Source organism: Gekko japonicus, unplaced genomic scaffold (assembly GCF_001447785.1).
Source record: "Gekko japonicus isolate JY-2015 unplaced genomic scaffold, Gekko_japonicus_V1.1 scaffold292, whole genome shotgun sequence".
Taxonomy (NCBI): Eukaryota; Metazoa; Chordata; class Lepidosauria; order Squamata; family Gekkonidae; genus Gekko; species Gekko japonicus.
In genome coordinates this window covers 556,748-577,741 of record NW_015173131.1, presented here as the reverse complement: position 1 = coordinate 577,741, position 20,994 = coordinate 556,748, and the positions used below count along the sequence as shown (strand labels likewise).

The 20,994-nt window shown below is 43.6% G+C and overlaps 1 protein-coding gene across 1 annotated transcript in view; it reads right to left on the bottom strand.

Annotated features, from left to right (window-relative positions):
- Positions 1 to 13,253: 13,253 nt before the first annotated feature.
- The window catches only part of LOC107119607 (epidermal differentiation-specific protein-like), a 7,831-nt gene continuing 90 nt past the window's right edge, over positions 13,254 to 20,994 (bottom strand). The window contains exon 2 of the mRNA XM_015422127.1: positions 13,254 to 14,907. Coding sequence (XP_015277613.1) covers positions 13,731 to 14,894 — 1,164 coding nt within the window. The 5' untranslated portion in view covers positions 14,895 to 14,907 and the 3' untranslated portion in view covers positions 13,254 to 13,730. The remainder of the gene's footprint in view (positions 14,908 to 20,994) is intronic.

The following is a 20,994-nucleotide window of genomic DNA, read 5'->3' as shown; positions in this document are numbered from 1 at the left end:
TGGAGTGGGTCTTCCAGTCCGGTGGCTTCCTCTGGCGACTCCGTCTTGGTGCACGGTTTGTGTCAGCTCCAGCTCCGGCTAACGTCCATTTCCGGCTCCGCTGCGCCTGCGCTGCCACGTCACCGCGCCTTCTACGACACCGCCTCCACCTCCGCCGGATTTCATCACTCGATGTTGCACTCACTGGTCACCAGGGCTTGCTTCGCCAACCTCACTGCCGCTCTGCCAGTTTGCCGCTGCCAGCCTCGCCGCCGCTTCGCCACTCCGCCACCGCTGATGTAATGGCTGTTCAATTGATGTTACAGCAGGTGTTTTTACCACCTGCGCCATTACTCCATCATAAGGTTCTTCCAAGTACTGTCTTATGCTAAAGCAGACCCATTGTCTGTCCAGTACAACAGAGAATCCTGATCCCAATGGGCTTAGATTGGAGCAACTCTTCGTAGGATGGCACTCTTATTATGGTGCAAGATTTCATTAATACCTCTGAACTTAATACAGTACTATCTATTTGGCTGGGCCATGGCCATCACAGGTCTCTGGTGGAGGTTTGGTTTTCCAAGTTTTGCTCCCTCAGAACTATGTTCCATTGAGCTATGGCCTAAAGCTCACCTAAAAGCTATGTCAAACTGAAAGATTTAAGTGGCAGGAAATTAGGAACACATAATCCTGTACATGTTTACTCAGAAGCACTGAGGCTTACTCCAAAGTAAGTGTAAATAGGATGGTAGTCACAACTACTGACCTCTGTCCCCTCAAAACACAAGTTTTAAGGAGCTACCTTATACTGAGTCATCTAATCCAGTAATCTATCCAGACTTGCAATAGCTTTCCAGAGTCAGTCAGAGGTTTTTCCCAGCCTTGTTGCCAAAGGCATCAGAAATTGAACCCCAGACCTTTCACCTAAAAAGCTTGTGTTGTACTTATGGTGACTTCCTTTCTGTTCAAATGAGCCAGTGAATGTAACTGAGCAATGACATACTATGACCTTAAATAGTAGACAGGGGACTGGGTTAGCCAGAGAGAAAGTTCTCTGTATCAGGAATCCACATACACACATCTCTCCTTCCCATGAAGTCTTCCTGATTCATATCAGTTAGAGGAGGAGCACTCGATTCACATAATTATTCCTTTGGACACCCAGATTCGGTTCTTCCATTGAAGTTACTTCAGAAGTCGTTTCCAGCAAGGGAACAGACAGAGGCTATCAGAGGTCTCACACCTGTAAACATTCCCTTCGTCAGGGCAAATGTTTGTAGCAGCCAGAGATTCCCTAACGGAATTGTACAATGAGAGGCAGGATTTTCTTTTCCCTCACATTCTGGAACACTGAACTAGGTAAAAGGTTGCAAATATTTCTAGTCTCTTGCATCAACGACTGACGGCACACTGAATCACCAAGCAGTGACCTGATGAGTTCCAAAGGGCGGAAAGGGGACAGGCCAGGATCTTGTAGAATTCCATCGGCAATATCAACAACCCCTGACAGCTACATTCCCCCCCCCTTGCCCCCAGCTTAGTGAATTAACCCACTGGAGATCAGGAGCTGATCATCACTTCTTTTCCCTGAGTGAAATGGGACCCTTGCCCCCAGTTTGGCAGCTGAGGCTCTATGTGATCATTTTTGAGTACATGAAATTCTCCGTGATAGGGTTGCCAGCTCTGGGTTGAGAAATACCTGGAGACTTTGGGGGTGTAGCCTGAGGAGGATGGGGTTTGGGGAGGGGAGAGACTTCAGTGGGGTATAATGCTGTAGAGTCCACCTTCCAAAGTGGCTATTTTCTCCAGGTGAACTGATCTGTTGCCTGGAGATCAGTTGTAATAGCGGGGGATAGCCAGCCACCACCTGGAGGTTGGCAATCCTATCAGTCACATGGCAACCCCAGAAAGGACAGGACTTATTTTCTGCTTGATACAAGCAAGGTGGAAGGAGGAGGGAAACAGTGGTGGGGGGGACTCAGGAGCAGTGAAGATGCTTTGAGTCTCTCCATACTGGTTATGGAATCTCTGTCACTGCAAACTTCACCAGGCTGACAATCTAATTAAGCCTCTTATACTGTACAATTAGCCTTGGTATGGGTCAGGGTATATCTGCCTACTTTTAAACTGGTTCCTCTGTCTTTTTTAATATCAGTTTGATCTGTAGCAAATACCAGGTGATGTCATTTACCTCCATGCCAAAGTAAAGTTTTAAGCCACTCATTGCCAGACATTACACCTCTATTGAAAGGAGAAGAAATTTTTCTACAGGCTGGTTGCTAACTGTAGGTTAAGTAGTGGTTAAGTGCGTGGACTCTCATCTGGGAGAACTGGGTTTGATTCCCCACGCCTCCACTTGCAGTTGCTGGATGACCTTGGGCAAGCCATTTTTTTGTCAGAGCTGTCCGTCCTTGAAAGGGCAGTTTTTGTCAGCGCTCTCTCAGCCCCACCTACCTCACAGGGTGTCTATTGTGGGGGGTGGAAAGGAGTTTGTAAGCCGCTCTGAGAGTCTGAATGAAGGGTGGGGTATAAATCCAATCTCTTCTTCTTCTCTTTAATAGAGGTTTCATGTGTGGAAATGGGCAGCTGACACTTTTCATGGCATGGAGGTAAATATCATGTGATAAATGATATCCCATTAAGCCTCTATTAAAGAGACAGGACATTTTTCTCCAGGCAGTTGGCAACCCTAGAGCTAAGGGGGGGGCTGGCACACCATAACTTCTGGTAAACACTATAAATGATATGGTGGACACTCTAGCATTTTGCAAAAACTCTATGGTAAAACCATAGAGTTTTTGCAACATGCTAGATGACCCATCATGTTACTTCTGCCTTTTACCAGAAGTGACTTAAGCACATTGGCATACCAGGCTTTCCTGCCTATTTCCTCCTGCCAGTGCAGGTTTCAGTGGGCAACAAAGCACTGGCCTCACTACAGGCTATACCTCACTTAAAACACATGGGCTAAAAACTTGGCCTATAGTTTTTATCATTGATTTCATTAAGTCATCCCAGAAATGTGAGTGGAGGCTAAAGAAAATCTTGAGCCTGCTGTCCAAAGGAGTTGCCCATATCCCCGTGAGAAATCTGACTCATATTTTGAGCATGACAACCTTGCCTGTTGAATATGGCAGTTAGGGCCATGAGCAGACCTAGAGTTGGTACAACACAGCATAAAGTGTTGTTGTTGTTTAAGAAGGATATAGTAGTAGCTACGTGCTGCTTCATAAACATAGATGAGCAGTAAGGGGTGCTTCAAAGTTATAGAATTCCTGCTCAGAATCCCACTTCCTGAAAGGGACTTCCATGATAGTGTTGGCAGAGTAATTAACATAGCAACAGTGCACAACCTGATTAAAGTATAGATACTGTGTAGATACTATGCGACTGTGCGACTGAACAACAACAAAGGTTTACTTAGGAACTACAAGGAAGAACACTATAAACTTTCAAAATGACACCAGCATGACAAAGGGGTGTTGTGGCTATCATTCCCCACAGTCATAAGAACATAACATAAGAGAAGCCAATGTTGGATCAGGCCAATGGCCCATCTAGTCCAACACTCTGTCACACAGTGACCAAAAATACCAGGTGCCATCAGGAGGTCCAGCAGTGGGGCCAGGACACTAGAAGCCCTCCCACTGTTGCCCCCCCCCCAAGCACCAAGAATTCTGTTTCATCCCCTGCCCCAGCCTGTGAGTTCCTATCTATACCTTGTGGCTAATAGCCACTGATGGACCTCTGTTCCATATGTTTATCCAGTTCCCTTTTGAAGCCGTCCATGCTTGTAGCCACCACCACCTCCTGTGGCAATGAATTCCATGTGTTAATCACTCTTTGGGTAAAGAAGTACTTCCTTTTATCTGTTCTAACCCAACCGCTCAGCAATTTCATGGAGTGCCCACGAGTTCTTGTATTGTGAGAAAGGGAGAAAAGTACCTCTTTCTCGACCTGCTCTATCTCATGCATAATTTTATAAACCTCAATCATGTCACCCCTCAGCCGTCGTTTCTCCAAGCTAAAGAGCCCCAAGCGCTTTAACCTTTAGTGTTCCAACCGTTTTATCATTCTAGTCCTGCCTCTCCTCCAGGGCTCTGAACCAATCTTTGTGATTATCAGCCAATCAGAGTCTGTGGAACTCCACGGGATGGGAGGGGTTAACAAGCCTCAGTTAAAAAGAAGGGAGGAAAAATACTTCTTTCCTCAGACAAGGGTTTAGACGGTCTGGTTAAGGGGGTCATATTAGCCAGGATTTTTATTTGACTTTTTTTTTTTAGGTAGGGCGGGTAGGCTTAGGGGAGAAAATGTATTTTTAGGTGAGGGGGGGGGGATGCCCTGGTTAAAGCCAGAAGCACCAAATCTACCTGGGCAGTTTTTGAAAGTTAGGGACTGTGAGGTAAAAGGGCAAATCTACATGTTTGAGGGAACCTGTGTTTTGGTAACCAGGTCCAATAAACCTCCTAACCTGAGGTAACTTTTTGGAGGAAAGGAAGCAAGAATCTTTCCTCAGGGTTTATTTGCTTCAGTTTGGCCTAGTTACAAAGTATTCAGTCTCATGGAAGAAAGATTATAACTGTATGGTTGCAGTGTAGAATCACTGTACCCTTATAAGCGAAAACATTTCACGCCTAGCATTTACTGAGTTTAATACCTTCTTGTTTTCTGTCAAATAAAACATGTTTTGCTTTCACATGTGTTTTATCTGTCCCATTGAATATATAGAAAAGGGGAGTAAATTTACCTCATAAGTACATTCAATATTATTATAAGAGTATCTGAAGACCTGTGGGGGACATGCAGTTCACATGCTACCAACACTTCACCGTAAACTTGTGTCACCCTTTCTGATGAATGTGGATAGGTGGTGATTCAAAGATAAAGAAAGGCTAGTGGAGGTGCTCTTTTAGAAGGGTTCCAGGCAGGTAGAGGGGACCCTGAGGCGGTCAATACATCATTAATCCTAAACATAATAAAGCCTTGAGCTTAAAGAATAGTTGTCTCAGAGCTTCATCCTGCTCAGCCTTCTCCTGTAATTGAGAAAGGTGTAAAGTTTAATAAGGATAAGGTCCAGTTCATTGTGGAAACACAGGCCATGTTTTTACCAAAGGTGGTCTTCAGGCCTGATGAAGACAAGGTTAAGGCTATCAGATGCTCCCATCCAAGGGCAAGAAAGGGACATCCTTGGGTCTTATACAGTACCTGGCATAACGTATTCCAAATGAATCAAATCTGACTGCACCCCTGGACACCCTGTCAAGAAATGGTGCTGTCTGGCAATAGGGACACGAGCAGCAGAAAGTCTTGGACAACCTCAAATAGGCCCTCACATCTGCTCCTGTACTCTGGCACTTTGTTAGGAATGAGACCGATATTTGCTTTGTGGATTTATATTTGCTGCCAAAAACTACATGGACTGTGCACACACACCCATAGGCTCAAAGAAAGCTGTACAAATCACCTGTTGTGACATTACACAGAGAAGGTGCCTGCATCTAAGCCTTACATGTTAATGAGGTTTCAAATACACAGCTACTAGTCTGAGGGGGAAAGCACACATCGCCATTGTGTCAGCCAAACAACAACTTGTATGAAAGCAGCCCCCATTGATGAACTGTTGAAAGCCACGTATTCCACATGTCTGCTTTGCATCTGAATCAACGTTTCCAGACAGATGTACCTTTGATGACCAGGGAATGGCCAAGCTTCATCTGCACATCAAGGAGATTCCTTGACGCCAGGCTTTCACACTTACCCAGATGCCCTACTTTGAGTTAAATCTTAAGTTTCAATATTGCCCAACCCTCTAGGTTGCCACCCCTCACTACACGCATCCAATGGGATTAGTGTTGGGACGGACTAACAGGTAGGTGGGTCCACAGGTTGGCTCAGTTGCCACCCACCCAAAGATTCACCTATAAAAGGTAAGGACCAGTCGCCTGGCCCTTGCTAGCTGCCTTCCCCACACCACCCCCTGTCTGCTGTAACTCCTCTTTTGTCCAGCTTCCTATACTTAAACCCTTGAATCCACTTGATCTCTTAATCTGCAGTTAAGAGACCCACACAAGCTGGCTGGTTCTAGTTGTGTGTTAATCTCCCCTAGTATTCTAAGTTTCTGACCCTCCATTTTTCATTGGAATGGACAAGCTCCTGGACAGATAAGTATCATTCTCCATCACCCTACCTGCTAATGCAAAAGTGACTCTTTGTAACTCTGTATTCCTAAGGAACTTGATTGAATGTGTGTGAGCATCAGTATTATTGGTATGTGATTTATATTTTCATAAGTAAAAGACAGTTAATAACAACAGCCTCGACTCCTTTTACTAGCAAACGTTGGTGTGGACTGGACCTTGGTATAGCTGGCAAGCACCCAGATTAAAATTTGCCAACTGCTGTAGATAAAGCAGTTCGGCTAACAACTTTGATTGAAGCGAGTAGCAGAAAATGCGGGCAGACACATCCAAAGGAGGCTTAGGAGCATGCCTCTTTTAGCAGAAACAACCAATTGCCTATGTAGCCTGGTAACTGCAGAGAGCCTGTGCTGTCACATGACTCAGACTTGCCTTGGTTCAAACTGGCAGCTGATATTTTTGAGCTCACAGGCCAATCCTATTTTATAGTTATTCAAAATATCCTGAAGTTATTACTGGATAAGACAGTAGGCCAGAGGTGTCAAACATAAGGCCCATGGGCCGGAACTGGCCTGTCCAGGGCTCTTATGAGGTCCGTGAGCAACTAGTGCAAGGGAGGGAAGAGGAGACTGTTCAGAGGGAGTGGGCAGAGTCACTCTGATTGTGGCTTCAGCATGGCAGAACAACCTCGTCTGCAGCAGTCAAGCACGTGGGAGTGTCTCCCTAGTGCTGCTCCCTAGTGCTGGCTCTCCAGTCCGCCCATAAGGGTTTTCTTTTGCACCCCCCTCCCAGTCCATGGAGCCTTGCAGTGAGGATACACCAACTTGGAGCTTACCAGCTGCTGTCCTTTATACAGTTTATAACTCCAGTACCTGGCATTATGTTTTATGGTACACATGGCCTGGACCAATGAAGTGACATTTATGTCAGATCCAACCGTCATAACAAATGAGTTTGACACCTCTGCAGTAAGCATTGTTTTAGCCAAGATGAGAGTATTGTTTGCACGTTATGGTATTCCTAAAGAACTAATCTGTGACCATGTTCCTTCTGTTACTTCAGTGAAGAAACAATTTCCTTCCATCTGGGGCATCTCCATAACACACTACAGTCCTGGCTACCCCCAATCTAATGGTCAGGCCAAACACATGATCCAAACCATCAAATAGATGTTCCAAAAATGTTAATGATTCAGATTTCAATTTGGCTTTATTTGATTTGAGAAACACTCCTATTTCAGGTCCTGGATATGTCCCTATACAGATCATGGCTTTTACGTAGCATTCTGCCAGCCATGCCAGCAATGCTGACACCCAGATTACCAGTTGATAGTTGTCAGGAGTTAAATAATCTCCAGTGTTGACAAAGAACTACTATGATAAGTAGGCCATGCAGAATGAGTAGCAGCACTAGTCTAGGAAAAATATTGTTCTCCTGTCCCGGCAGAACGTGTTTCAACACCTGATGAGGAAATTCCAGGACAGTTTTCTGATGAAGTTCTGGACCAGCAAGAACACGAGGGTGGTTCTGCTTTATGTATCCTTCCCAAACTCATTGGCATTCCACATGCAGGTGTGCAAGCGAACAGTGGGTATGTGGTCAAGTTTATTTATTTATTTATCTTTGAATTTGTATCCCGCCCTCCCCGAAGGCTCAGGGCGGCTCACAAGGGGCATAAATGCCTGCATAAATGCCTGCATAAATGCATAAAGTTGCCTGCTAAGCTCAAAGACTATGTAGTTGGTAAGCAATAAAGGTGAACATCAACAGTTAATTGCTAGTAATATCTTTGTAATGTTTGGATTGTGCTAAGTGAACACCCCAAAGTAAAGAAGGGAGATGAGATGTACTTATTACATATATTACAATAGAACAGTCCCTGCTATGTGAACCTATACACAGGAACCTGAGTCAGTACCCTATTCCTGAACTGCAAGCAAAAGGCAATATCAAAATGTCCATCTTTTCCCACCAATAGTGCCTTTAATACAACCATGACAGTCATTCAACCAAAACAGCTTTTGTCATAATGCTGAGAAAAACACTACGCTTGTTGAATTTCTGCCTCCACCCAGCTACGTAAGTAGTCTCAGGAATATTGAGCTGAGCAGTAGAGGTGGCTTGAATCAAGATTTTTTTTTAAAGGCTGACCGTGGGAATCAGGGTTGAGGAGAAGAAAGAAGAATGAAATTCATGTAGGCAGAGCCCTGAGAAGAAAAGTGAGGAACCGATTTCAACATGGGGCGAGACAAAGATTTAGCTAAGCTGACAATACAGGTCTAGAAATGCTGGGTGTTGACAGCTGAAGGAACTGAAGTTGCTGACTTAAACCTGTCTGTTTTGTCTCTTGAGAATACACCCAGAGCTTGTGTCCAAGGAATTGCTAAAGAGTACATTGGGACCAACATTTCTGTCCCCGATTAATTGATTGTGGTTCTTGCTATAGAGCCAGAGCAACAAGCAAGGCAATGGTTCCAGAATTCTTCCACCATTTAATTGATGGAGAGAATTCTTTTGTATTTTAGAGACAAGCTGCATCTCACCTCTGCCCCACAAGATGTAACAATCTCTTTTTTATTCTAAATGGCTTTCTTATCTTGAGGCTTCTTTTTTGAAATCCATTGTTCCTACCTCTTCAATACCTCAACGATACAAAGAAACCATAGCAATCTTCTAAGTGTAATATTTACCCTAACACAGTTTGTTAGTTATGTTTTATTTAACTTATAAATGTACATCACAGCTAAGATTGTATTCTATTTGTTACTTAAGTAACAGTTATGAATTCTTTGATTATTGTTCAATTTGTCTTATCAAAGTTATCTTGCTGATTATATTCTTCATCCTAATTACTGTTACAATGTTAAAAGTTATAAATAAAATATTTTTTAAAAGATGTAACTTCTAAAGACTCAGAGGAAGCTGAAATATATCAACATACCCACTGTTTTTAAAAGTCACAGCAATTCCTCTTCAAAATGCTAAAAATAAGAATATACAGGATACCATTATTTACCTAAGATAACTACCAGAAAAACAGGCAGAACTGGAACACATTACATTATTTTGCATATTTAACTTTGTTTGCATGACTGTTGACTTTGGACTTTTCTGCATTTTTTAATCAGTTTGGTTCTGGCGGCCCCAATACTGCTTTGGTTTATTCCCTGATTTCCACATGGATTTTTGTGCCTTCAAGTGTTAACTTTTCCCCTTTTCCTCCTAGGTTTATTTCTGATCTTTCTAGACCACTTTCACCCCACTGATTTTCTAGAAGAAGGTTTTGTGTCACCTTTTCCCTTGTGTGTAATGTTTCTGTGGGTCTTCTTTGTCCCACCCACTGCCACCGAACTCCAACCCACTTTTTAATGGCTGGACTGTTATCATCAACCCATTCTCTCTCTCCCTCTCCGCCCAGAAGACAAGTGGTTTCTTTTCTGATTTTTTTTAAAAGCCCTAAAATATCAATACACTGATATAAAGATAGGTCAAGCAGGTTGTCTAAGTTCCCAGCTTTCATTTTCAAAAAGCAAGTCCCTAGGGCCTTCCCTTACAGAGATATGCATTTCTCTTTATATCTTCACAAGGATGAAGGATAGAGATTTACTTTTTTAAAAATGGAAGCTGAGAATTCAGAGAACCTGTTTGACATATCATTACAATTGTATGTTGTTAATTGATATTTTTCTGCTTTTTAAAAAAATGCTGCTATTATATTGATATAAGCGTGCCTAAAAAAATTAAAAGGGGGGTGCTGTGACACCAATCATGCCAACATCGCTCTTGAAAATCCTGATTTATGGCACATGCAGCAACTGTAGAAATGCCAAAGGAGGACAGACATGTGGAAAACCAGTTCCAATGCTTGTGGATCAATTGTCAAGAAAATTAGGAGAAAAGCCCTTTGTGTCTATAGCTTTTCATAAATGTTGACTAACTTTTTATAGGAAGTTATTGTCTTTTCACTCTTGGTACGTTTAATTACTCATTGAAATATGGGCTTGAGTCCCGCTGTGCAGGCATGAGAGCTAGAAACTCTTCAGACAACAAATAATGACAGACACTCCCCATTTCAGCAATCCTTTCCTGTTACGCTATATCCCATTTCCTTCTCAGTTCTTGTAGCAGCCTTCCAGTTGACTAAGCTGCATAAATAAGATCTCAGTTTTGAGTCAGATGTATGGGAGATTCGCACAATCAATTACACAGTAATTGGGAGTGAGGGGAGTTCGTAATGCTACAGCAGAAATCTCAGAAGGAGCTTGTTGCATAGCTGTGCTACATCAGCAACTAGGGATCCAGTATAATTAGAACAGCCACTTTTACATCTCTGCATACATAGTACCAGGGGTCATTTCGTAGAAAAAGAGCTAGGGGAACTCATTAGCATAACTCATTAGCATATGCCACACCCCCTGACATCAGGGGCCCGGCAGTGGACCTGCAAGGCCAGCGGGAGTGCGAGGAAGCCCCACCAAGGCCCTCCCTGGCCCCAGGCAGGCAGGGGTGGGGAGAGGCGGGGAGGAAGCAACTTACCCTCCCTCTTCTCCTGCCTCCTCCTGGCTGAATGAGGGCTGGAAGCGGGGTGGCCAGAAGCAGGGGGCGGGGCTTCGTCATGTGCCCCGCCCCCCTGCACCTCACCCGGGGGAACTGCGTTCCCCTGCGTTCCTCCCCGAAATGACCTCTGCATAGTACTACATGTCTTTCCCATGAGTTTAGAGTGCAAGTTTAAAAAAATAAACCCCCACAACTGAGATCTAGGCAACATCTTTAATGAGGAACAACAGCTGAACTTATTAGCAAGCAAAAGAAGAATCTGAGGATCATATTGCTAAAAAAAACCCAAGAACACTGATTTAATGTTATACATAAACTGAAGGAACTATTCCATTTTAAATCCACAGACATCTGAATAACACGGACTGCTGAATACCATCCCCATATATAATATATCCCCTTCAACTCTTAAAGATTATGCGTTCTGTGCTAGAGAGGCCTTGTGGATTAGACAACGTTGATTTCAATAGGCTGATAAAACCACTGATAAAGTGGGATCCACAGACATAAGAAATTGTCACAAAAATGATATTTTTGCATGCTGAAGGTTCCAGGTTCAATCTTGGCATCCTTTGCCATAGACCCTGGAGAGCTGCTACCAGTCAGAGTAAACAATACTGACCTTGCTGTACCATGGGTCTGACTCAGGATAAGGCAGTTTCACAAGATCCAGAGTTGCAGTAAAAAAGGTTGTTGGTTTTTTTGTTTCATTTTGAACTTTCTCTGTATCCAATTGGCAGATGACTCTGGGCAGTTATCTTCTGTCTTCTGTACAATGGCGTACATGCATGCACCATTTGAATTTGATTTTGTTACAGTTAATGTTAGCAGGGGGCAGTTGAATTGCTCCTACTCTCTACTAATGATAGACAGTAACTTGGCAAATGTAGCATGTCACTTTAGCATATATAATGTTCATTCAAGCCCCTCTACTGGGATAAGCTAGAAAATACAAGAAAGATTCAGTTTCAGTCCGTCCCCCCGCCCCACATTGCTAGGGTTGGCGGTACCAGCCTTAAAGGACAACTTAACCTGGGGACAAATTATTACCCACCTGCCCAGAACTCTGAGGCTGACTGGAAAAGCAATAAAGTAGGAAATGTTTTAATAATGGATAACATCTGACACAAGGATTCCAGTTAGTCAACTCAACAGTAAAGTCAAGAAAGCCATAAAAGCCAAGGAGGTAACCATTGTATAATGGCAAAAAAAAAAGTGTTAGTTGATGGTAAGGCACAGGAAAAAAAGAGGATTTGATTGCTAAAAATATTAAGACAAAATATCAGAAGCAGTGTTCCCTCTAAGCTTAGTTAGTGTGAGTTAGCCCACAGTTTTTTAGCCACTGGCTCACACATTTTGTCTTAGCTCAAAAAGGATGGCTCCAGAGCAAACTAATTTATGCAGTAGCCAGCTCTATCTGTTGTTGGGTGGTCAGTCCGACTCCAAACTGGAAGATCTAGACAGGGTGTTACAAGATGCGGCTGGTTGGCTTAGGCTGAGCCGGCGGAAACTGAATCCAACAAAGACTGGGGTCCCTTGCCTGGGTCGGGGCGGTCCGAGGTAGGGATCCCGCTCCCAACCTTCGATGGGGCACCTTTGGTGCCAGCACCGGAGGTTAGGAGTCTGGGAGTGCTCCTAGATGCCTCCTTAACAATGGAGGCCCAGGTAGCAGCCACCACCAAGGAAGCCTTTTACCATCTTCAGCTGTTTAGGCAGTTGGTTCCCTTCCTTGAACGCAATGACTTGGCAATAGCGATCCATGCGATGGTCACCTCGAGATTGGACTACTGTAATGCTCTCTACATGGGGCTGCCCTTGTCTCAAATCTGGAAGCTGCAGCAGGTGCAAAATGCCGTGGCCAGGCTGTTGATGGGACTCCCAATTCAGAAGCACATCCAGCCTGTGCTCAAGGCATCGCACTGGCTGCCAATAGCATACCGAATTCGTTTCAAGGTGCTGGTTCTTACCTTTAAAGTCCTTTATGGTCAGGGACCTACATACCTGAGGGACCTACTTTCCCCCACATGTTCCCCAGAGAGCACTGCATTCAGGGGCCCAGAATCGACTGGCCCTCCCGAGTCTCAAGGAGGCCAGGCTGGTGACAACCAGGGCATGGGCTTTCTCGGTGGTGATTCCATCCTGGTGGAATGAGCTCCCAGAGGAGATCAGGGCCCTGTGTGACCTACTACAGTTCCACAGGGCCTGTAAAACGGAGCTCTTCCACAGGCTTTTAGAGCCGCCGCCACCTCTAACAACTAGGAAGAGAAGCCCTGTTGCCCTGAAACTTATATTAACAGCCGCCGGAGGGACACCTGAAATATACCTATAGAAGATCTGTGCCGGCCATGGGAAGAGAGAGTTGATGGTAGCCATTACGAACTCTATAATAGCAAAACTAGCACTTATTATGGAATTGTAATCTTTTAAATATTGTTTTAAATGTTTTATTGTACTATTTAAATGTTTTCTGCTGATTTTATGTAAGCTGCCCTGAGCCGGCCTTGGGCTGGGAGGATGGGGTACAAATTTGAATAAATAAATAATAAATAAACAAACAAATAAATCACTCACAAGACTCCACAGCTTTGAGGGAGCTTTGATCAGAAGCAAAGTGTTAGATGACAAAAGCATGATACGACTGCTAAAATAAGACAAGGAGATATAATAAAGCTCCGTATTTAAAAGGCAGCTGACAATCCTCCCCCAAGGTGGATCACTCGATTACTACCTCTTGCTAGGTAAGCGTAATGTAGGAAGCCAAGCTCAGGATAAGGTAAGAAATCAGAAACCCCGTTCTCAGTTTTACTGTTGATCTAGTGAGAATGGCACATCAATGAAAGAAGCCATAAATTTTTCACATGGAAACCTCTATTTTCATATTATCAACTAATAATTAATACCATTCAATATTAACTCCAGTCTATAACCTACACACATACCAAATGCACAAACCATCACCATGGTCAAGGACAACTTAGTATACTTTCCCATCATCCTTCTCCCTGTAGACAACCTGAAAGAAGCCATTTCCCTGAGGTTTTCCACACCAAAAACAACTTATTTAGGTATGGCTTGTGAGCTGTCTCCTGGTGGTGTTGGGTCAGGCTTAACACGGAAATACACTTCCATAGGTTTGTGGGAGGGCTTGGCATGACAATGCTTTCCCTCAGTCACAGGTGTGGGCTTGGTTTGGGAAGTCTCCTCTTCTGTGGAGATAGGCTTCATGACGTATCTGGTACTAATGGTGCGACCTGACACACACTTGTACTCTGCATGCTCTTTCTTTTCTTTGCCATTCTGAATGATGGTGAGTTCCACTGGAACTGAGGTAGTGGTCTCTTTCTTGACCACGTGAATGGAGAGCTCAGTACATGGAGGAATTTTGGCAGGCAGCATAACATCTACCTTTTCATTGGTAGTGGTGGACTCATGCTTCCCTTTCTCTACCACCAAGACATTGGAAGCCCCCACAGTGACTTGGAAACTGAAGCCAAGTTTTAGACTTGTGGTATTGCTGAAGTGGAAGCTCTGGAGAACTGTGGTAGCATATTCCCGACTGGTGTTGGCAGTGAATGCTTGGTCATATTTGGTGCAGTTGGTTCCCACAATCTCATCTATCAGGACCTCCCGCTCATCCTCCACTTTTTTCTGGTCCCACAACAGCTTTGCGGTGATGATGGGACGGCCAGGCTTCAAGGGCTGCAGATGGGACACGCTGTCATCAAAATTAAGCTCTGTTTTATAGTCATGAATGCGCTCTCCAGGCCAGGCGACGTGATACCATCCACTTCGGTTTGGGTTCTTGTACAAGAGCCAGACCCCCTTCTGTACAACATGGGAGGAGACGCTATCATTAAAGTAACCATAGGCAAGGTTGGTTTCTTCCGTCACTACCTTGCTCTGGCCCTCAAAGTTGGGGAGTTCATATAGAGTGATCTGAGGATCAGAGAGATCATAATGAACCAGTCGGAGGGACGAGAAGTTGTTGTTCTTGCTAACCTCTTCATAATTTCCTTCCTCAAATGCAAAACCATCTCCCTCAAACTTGGGGACTTTGTAGGCGACCCAGGGTTGCCCAATGACCTTGAGGGAAGAGATGCAGTCACCAAAATCCAACTCATGCAGGTCAGGAACATCACTAGTGAACTCTTTGCTGAGCCCCTCAAAATTGGGCTTGTCATACACAATTATTTTATTCATTCTGGGCTCTTTGGAAACCATTTCTCCACTGGAGCTTGAAAGGCAAAAAGAGAGAGAGAGAGAGATCAACAGTTTTCTTTGTCATAACCTAAGCAACTAGAAAGAAAGAAAGTTAATCTATTAGTTCTGCTATAACTATTCCACACAGAAATAAGGACCTTTTCAGGCACCTCTACAATATCCCTCTTCCTACAAATCCCTCTTCCCTGACCTGGATAGCTCAGGCAAACCCAATATTGTCAGATCTTGGAAGCTAAGCAGGGCTGACCCTGGCAAGTATTTGGATGGGAGAGCTCCAAGGAATACCAGGACAAGGACACAGAGGCAGACTATCAAGCTCCTACTCTGAACGTGCTCCATACCCCAGTAGGAGTCACCAGAGGTCACCATGACTTCCAGGCACGAGCACACGCACACAAAAAGATTTACCTTTTCTTCAAAGCCTATTGCTTTGGCCCTTAGTGCACCTCATCCACAAATGAAATGAAGCCTGAGGATGTGACGCTATATTTGTCCATGTTTCTCATGTGAAGAAGAGGTCAGGACCGCACCAGCAGTATCAGCAAAGAAAAATCAGTTCATAAAATTCATAAAAATGTATAATTATATCCAAAAATGGAATAATTTTGCTCAAAGTCAGAACTAAAAACACAACGTAGGAACCTACAAACTGAAATTACTTTTGAGAATTCGGCAGTATTTGACAGAATTCGATAGTAATTTCTCCCTAGAAAGTCAACCAGGTAAATCATAATTATCATATGACAAAATATAATATATATTATATTCCATTTAGATTATAATGACTATACATTTTTATGAATTATTTTATTATGTGAGTGTATTTTCTTTGCTTATAACAGATCTCGTGAGGAAGCGATAGATGAAGCATGTTGGGATCAAGAAAGAATAACAATAAAAAGTTCTTTTCAACACTTCAGTTTTTATTTTCTGCTGCACGTTCCTCACGTGTCACCTTCACCACCTGCCCTTTGTTATATGTTGTGTCAGCACAGTTTACAGAGCAAGCACTGTAATTTTCTTTTGTTGTGGTATATTTAACTTTATAAAGCACTATGCGCATCGATGGCCTGATGATGTAGCATGATGTCATTGCTAAGGTGAGAGACTAGAATGGGGAAAGACATAGGTTTGAATCTTGGTTCTGCCATGGCAGCTCGCTGGATGATATCGGGCGAGTCACCCATGCTTAGCCTAACCTGCCTCACAGGGCTATTATGAGAATACAGTGGAGGAGGAGGAAATGTTGTAGGCTAATTTGTGTCCCTGTTGGGGAGAAAGGGAAAACATAAATGGTGGGAAAGTGCCATCAATTCACAACCAACTTATGGTGACCCCCTCATGGAGTGCCCCAGGCAAAAGATGAACAGAGGTGGTTTGCCATTGCCTGCCTCTGCATAGCAACTCTCGACTTCCTTTGTGGCCTCCCTTCCAAACTTTAAGTAGGACTGACTTTGCTTAGCTTCTGAGATCTGACAAGGCCAGGCTAGCTTGGGCCATCCAGGCCCAGAATAAAAATGGTTTAACAACAACAATGAACACCAGAGGAACAGCTGAAAGAAAACATGAAAATACAAGCATTACAATGGAGGGAAACACTGGATGGCGCATGCACCAATGGGGGCTTCCCCATCAACTGGTATTTCCTGAGTGTGGTTCTTGCATTTGACCAAGATCAGCCTATTAATTCAACCACAAAGTTTCATGTTCTGACTTTCCTACAGGTCTTGTCCTGATAGCAGGGGGGTCTTAGGTTTTTGTTGTTTCGAAGTGGAGCCCACTTCTAATCTTATTCTGCATTACTTCCCACTCACAACATAAAATGCAGGCATCTCACCTGACATCAGTTAACAGTAACTTTGCATTTTATTTTTCATGTTTAATATTTGTAGATATTTTGTAAATATTGTAATCATTGTAAATATTGTACTGTTTGTAAACACATTACAGGACAACAGGCTTTATTTGGTGGTCATTTCCCCACATTATGCAGAGGCAAACCCAAACTGTTCACCACGTTCTCATCCTACCCTACTCCCCTTGCCATCTCAGCCATGACTCACCTGTGAAGGGCTTCTGACCCACAGTTTGAGACCCCCAGCTTATATTATCAGTTTAGCTTTAAAGAAGGGTGTAAGATAATTTAGCAGGATTCCTGAATTTCTAATAAAGTTCTATCCTGGCTGCCAGGTTACAGCCTCTAATTCCCACATGTCCAGCAACTCAGCAACAATGACAGTCAATGTAAAAAAAGCCTTCAGCTGGGAAAAGGTGACTGGAAACAAAGGGTGTAAGTTTAAAGAGGCAATGAACTGAACTGTGGTAGTTGTATAAATCCGTTCCCCCCCCCCCCCCAATGTAATTCAAGGCTAAAGCGACCGCAAACAAGTCTGCATGAACATGGGTTCCCAGCTGGGAGTTTTCTAAGACGAGGACTGACACCTTACACATGGAGTATTTTACATTAAACTTGTTTCACCAGAGAAAGGCTAGACCAGTGAGACAAGGGGGGGGGGGGAGTAAAACACAAAAAATGCAAAATATTACCAGCTTAGTTGGACGTATCTAAAATTGTGTGTGTGTGTGTGGCAGGGAAGAACTGCATAAAATGAAATACACAGAATATAGCTGTAACAGAAGACTTAAGGGTAGGAGCTTCTTGAGTTGCTGCCATTGGAACATCTACAGCCAACTAAGATGGAAGGTGCTCAGTCTGTCTTTTTAGTAATGCACAGGTAATCAGAAATCTCCTCTTCAAGGGAGTAAGATTGGCAGCTCCCTAGGGTGAGCTCTAGAATGTTCCCCTAGTTGGCTTTGTGCAGGCATACATGGGACTGCACAGAAACCTTGAATTACAAGTTGGCTCACTAGCCTCAGCAGAAGCTGGGGCAACAAGAAACAGCAGGTTCTATCTTCCTTGCTTTGGTGTTTCTCAGGACATTCAACAGCTCACTACTTGAAACAAGAATGCCAAGTTAGATGAGCCTTTGGTGTGTTTTACCACAGGCTAAGCTGTAGCTGTAAAGCAGTCCCATAACCTAATATCTGTAGAGGGAAAGGGAGACTTCTCATCCTCATGAGGGATGCAAAGCCATTTCCCCTGTGAGGCAACACTAACTTGGGTTGAAATACGCATTTCTGCTGTTGCTCCAAAGGTTTGTAGTCGCAGCTAAGCTAGGCTGGTCCAAAGAACCAAATCCATCTGAAGAACCTAAGCTTAAAACCCACCCAAAATGATGCAAGGGTGGGAGATTGTCATCTAGCCTCAAGCCCTCTTGAATCTCTTTTCTGGGTAAACCACAAAGCTGAGTCATATATTCAGGCTGTGGATCAGTGGGGTCTAATCAGGATGTGGCTGACTACAGGTTGTTTGTTTTTCCTGCCCTGGACATGATGTGAAATGGTTAAACATCACACGCTGCTGCAAAAGTACAGAGCAAGTAGTTTGATGAACTAGTATGTGAGAACATGGGTGGGGTGGGGAACAGGCATCTAAGAACACAACAAAACATTTGCACAATCATGTCAATATAAGACCAATTACATTTGCTCAAACTACCATTCCTCACCACCCTGAAATGGCAGAGGCTTGGGGCATTTTAAGATTAGCACTTTTGTTGTGCAATAGTGTGTGTGTGTGTGTGTGTGTGTGTGTGTGTATAGTAAAAAACAAAGAGGGGAAAAACTTAAAATCCAGCACCTAAATAAGAAATCCAGTACCTAAATAAAAAATCAATAGAATTCTACCAATATTTGAATACATGGCATGTAGACGGCAATTGCATATAGACTTATTTTTAGATATTTGGAAATTATAGAAACTCATGTGTAGATTTGCCACCATTGTTGTTCTAATTTTTCTTGTTCATTTATGTATTGTTCAATAGTATTTGTGACACAAAGTCTATTTCTTTTTCTTTTGTTGTTAAAAGGGCATGCAAATTATGGCTGATTCACATGACCCAAGAGCATACAGACCCAAGTGGACTAATGTATAGAATTCTGCAAGTGATTAATGGTCATGCTATAGCTGAAGCACCTGCTCAGATTAAACACCTTAATGGGTGTTCAGTGCACCAACGCTTTCCCAGTGACTCAGTGATTGTGGGATGGATTGCAGACCGGGCACATTTGAGAGCCCTGACACAGAACCACATCCCTGCCTGACAGATTCTTCACGCTACCTGAGTTAACAGACACAGCAGTTTCATGGTGTAAACTGACCCTGAGTCATGCCAAATCATCAGGGCTGGTTTTTACCTCAAAGTGGCAAGCTAATGTGGTGGTGGATGCATAGTTTCAAACAGCTCATCAAGTGATAGATTCAGTTACTACAAGAGTCACGTGTATAAGCCCTGCACTGTGAGCTTTTGAGACAGAATGAACATTAGGTCAGGTAACTGGAAAAAGTAACAGAAAGGAAGACTACAACAAATCTCTTGCACTCCTTGCCAGTGCTGCTGCAGTGACTGCCCATCTCCTGGAGCTACAACTGATCTCCAGATGACAGAGGCCAGGTCTCCGGAGGAAATGGAAGCTTCAAAGGCAGACCGTATGATGGCATCACATCCCTACTTAGCTCCCTCTCCTCAAACTTGCCCTCCCAGACACCACCCACAGATCTCCAGGACTTCCCTAAGTCAGAGTTGGCAACCTGAGCAGGGACAGATCAGAGAACAACATTCTCTGGGGCCTTGGTTACCCTCGAGGCTCATTAAGCCAGGCAAATCACACAATTTGTTTTCATGTGAAGTTATTTAGGCCAACTCCTGTGAGGCAAGGTGCCCTAGAGGGAATTTTGTTGTGGTGTTGACAGAGGTTTGCAGTGAGGCTGTCTGCACCCCACAGCTGCTCCTCATCATACCCTTCAACTTTCTTTAATCCTGCCCCTCTCCTCCAATACATCAGAATTATTTGGAGGGAGGGAAGGTAAACTGACCAACTCCTTTCCCACTTCCAGTGATTTTAAGGCACCTACAGATAATAGGACCCAGGATGGATTCAAGGATGTTGCTGACCCAATGGATTCATTCATCTCTCTACAAACTTCTGTTTCGTGACCAGGAAGCTTCAGTAAACCCTGCCTGGTTAGAAGCAGTTTTTTGCAAGACTGAGCTGAAAATATACATCTGATGAAGTGAATTCTCACTCAAGAAAGCTGGAATAAATTTTGTTAGGTTTGGAAGTGCCAAAAACAGGGATGAAGCAATATACACACAAACAATTTTCGTTTGCACATCTCGCTTTTTCCCAGCAACAAACCACGTCCCAGTGCTATAACCCAAAAAGAAGGTAAGCACTTTTAAAATTACTGTAATACTTAGGAAACATAGAACTTTGAAAAGACCTAAAGGGTCATCTAGTCCAACCCCATGCACAATGCAGGAAATTCACAACAATCCTTCTCTACTTCTTCAGTGACTCCTGCTCTATGCCCAGAGGAAAGCAAAAAACCTGCAGGACCCCTGGCCAATCTGGCCTAGAAGAAAATTCCCTGGAAGAAAATTCCCTCCTGACCTCAAAATGGCAATTGACATGTAAGAAAGGGCCAGAGGGGTCAAGCACTAATTCATCCCTTCCTGCCTTCTCTCCCGTGATCTGCTTAAGTCCACAGAATCTACATTGCCGTCAGATGACCATCTAGCTTCTGCTTAAAAACCTCCAAAGAAGGACAGCCCACCACCTCCTACTTGTAAACAAATGTAAACACACACACTCTTTATGACAACACACCTGGCAACAGAACCATAGCCTTCCTTTTGGGTAAATACAGGAATATAGAGATTAAGCATTTGAACTATGAACTACAAGACCCTTGTTCATACCTCTGTGGCAGCCTCACAGAGGAATAAGGCAAGCAAGCCAATGCCTTTCAAATCCATCCTCCCAATCTGTAAAATGGGAGAATACTGAGCAACCTCTAAAATGCTTGAATTAAAATGATTATAGTCACATACTCAAAGCATCTTAGTTGGGAACAACATAATATCAAATGCTGTTATTTCATTCCAAGCGCATAATTTGGATGGAGTCTTGGATCCCTTTGCCTCAAAGACAGCAACAACCTGCTTCAAAACCAGTTAGCTCATCTTATAGCAAT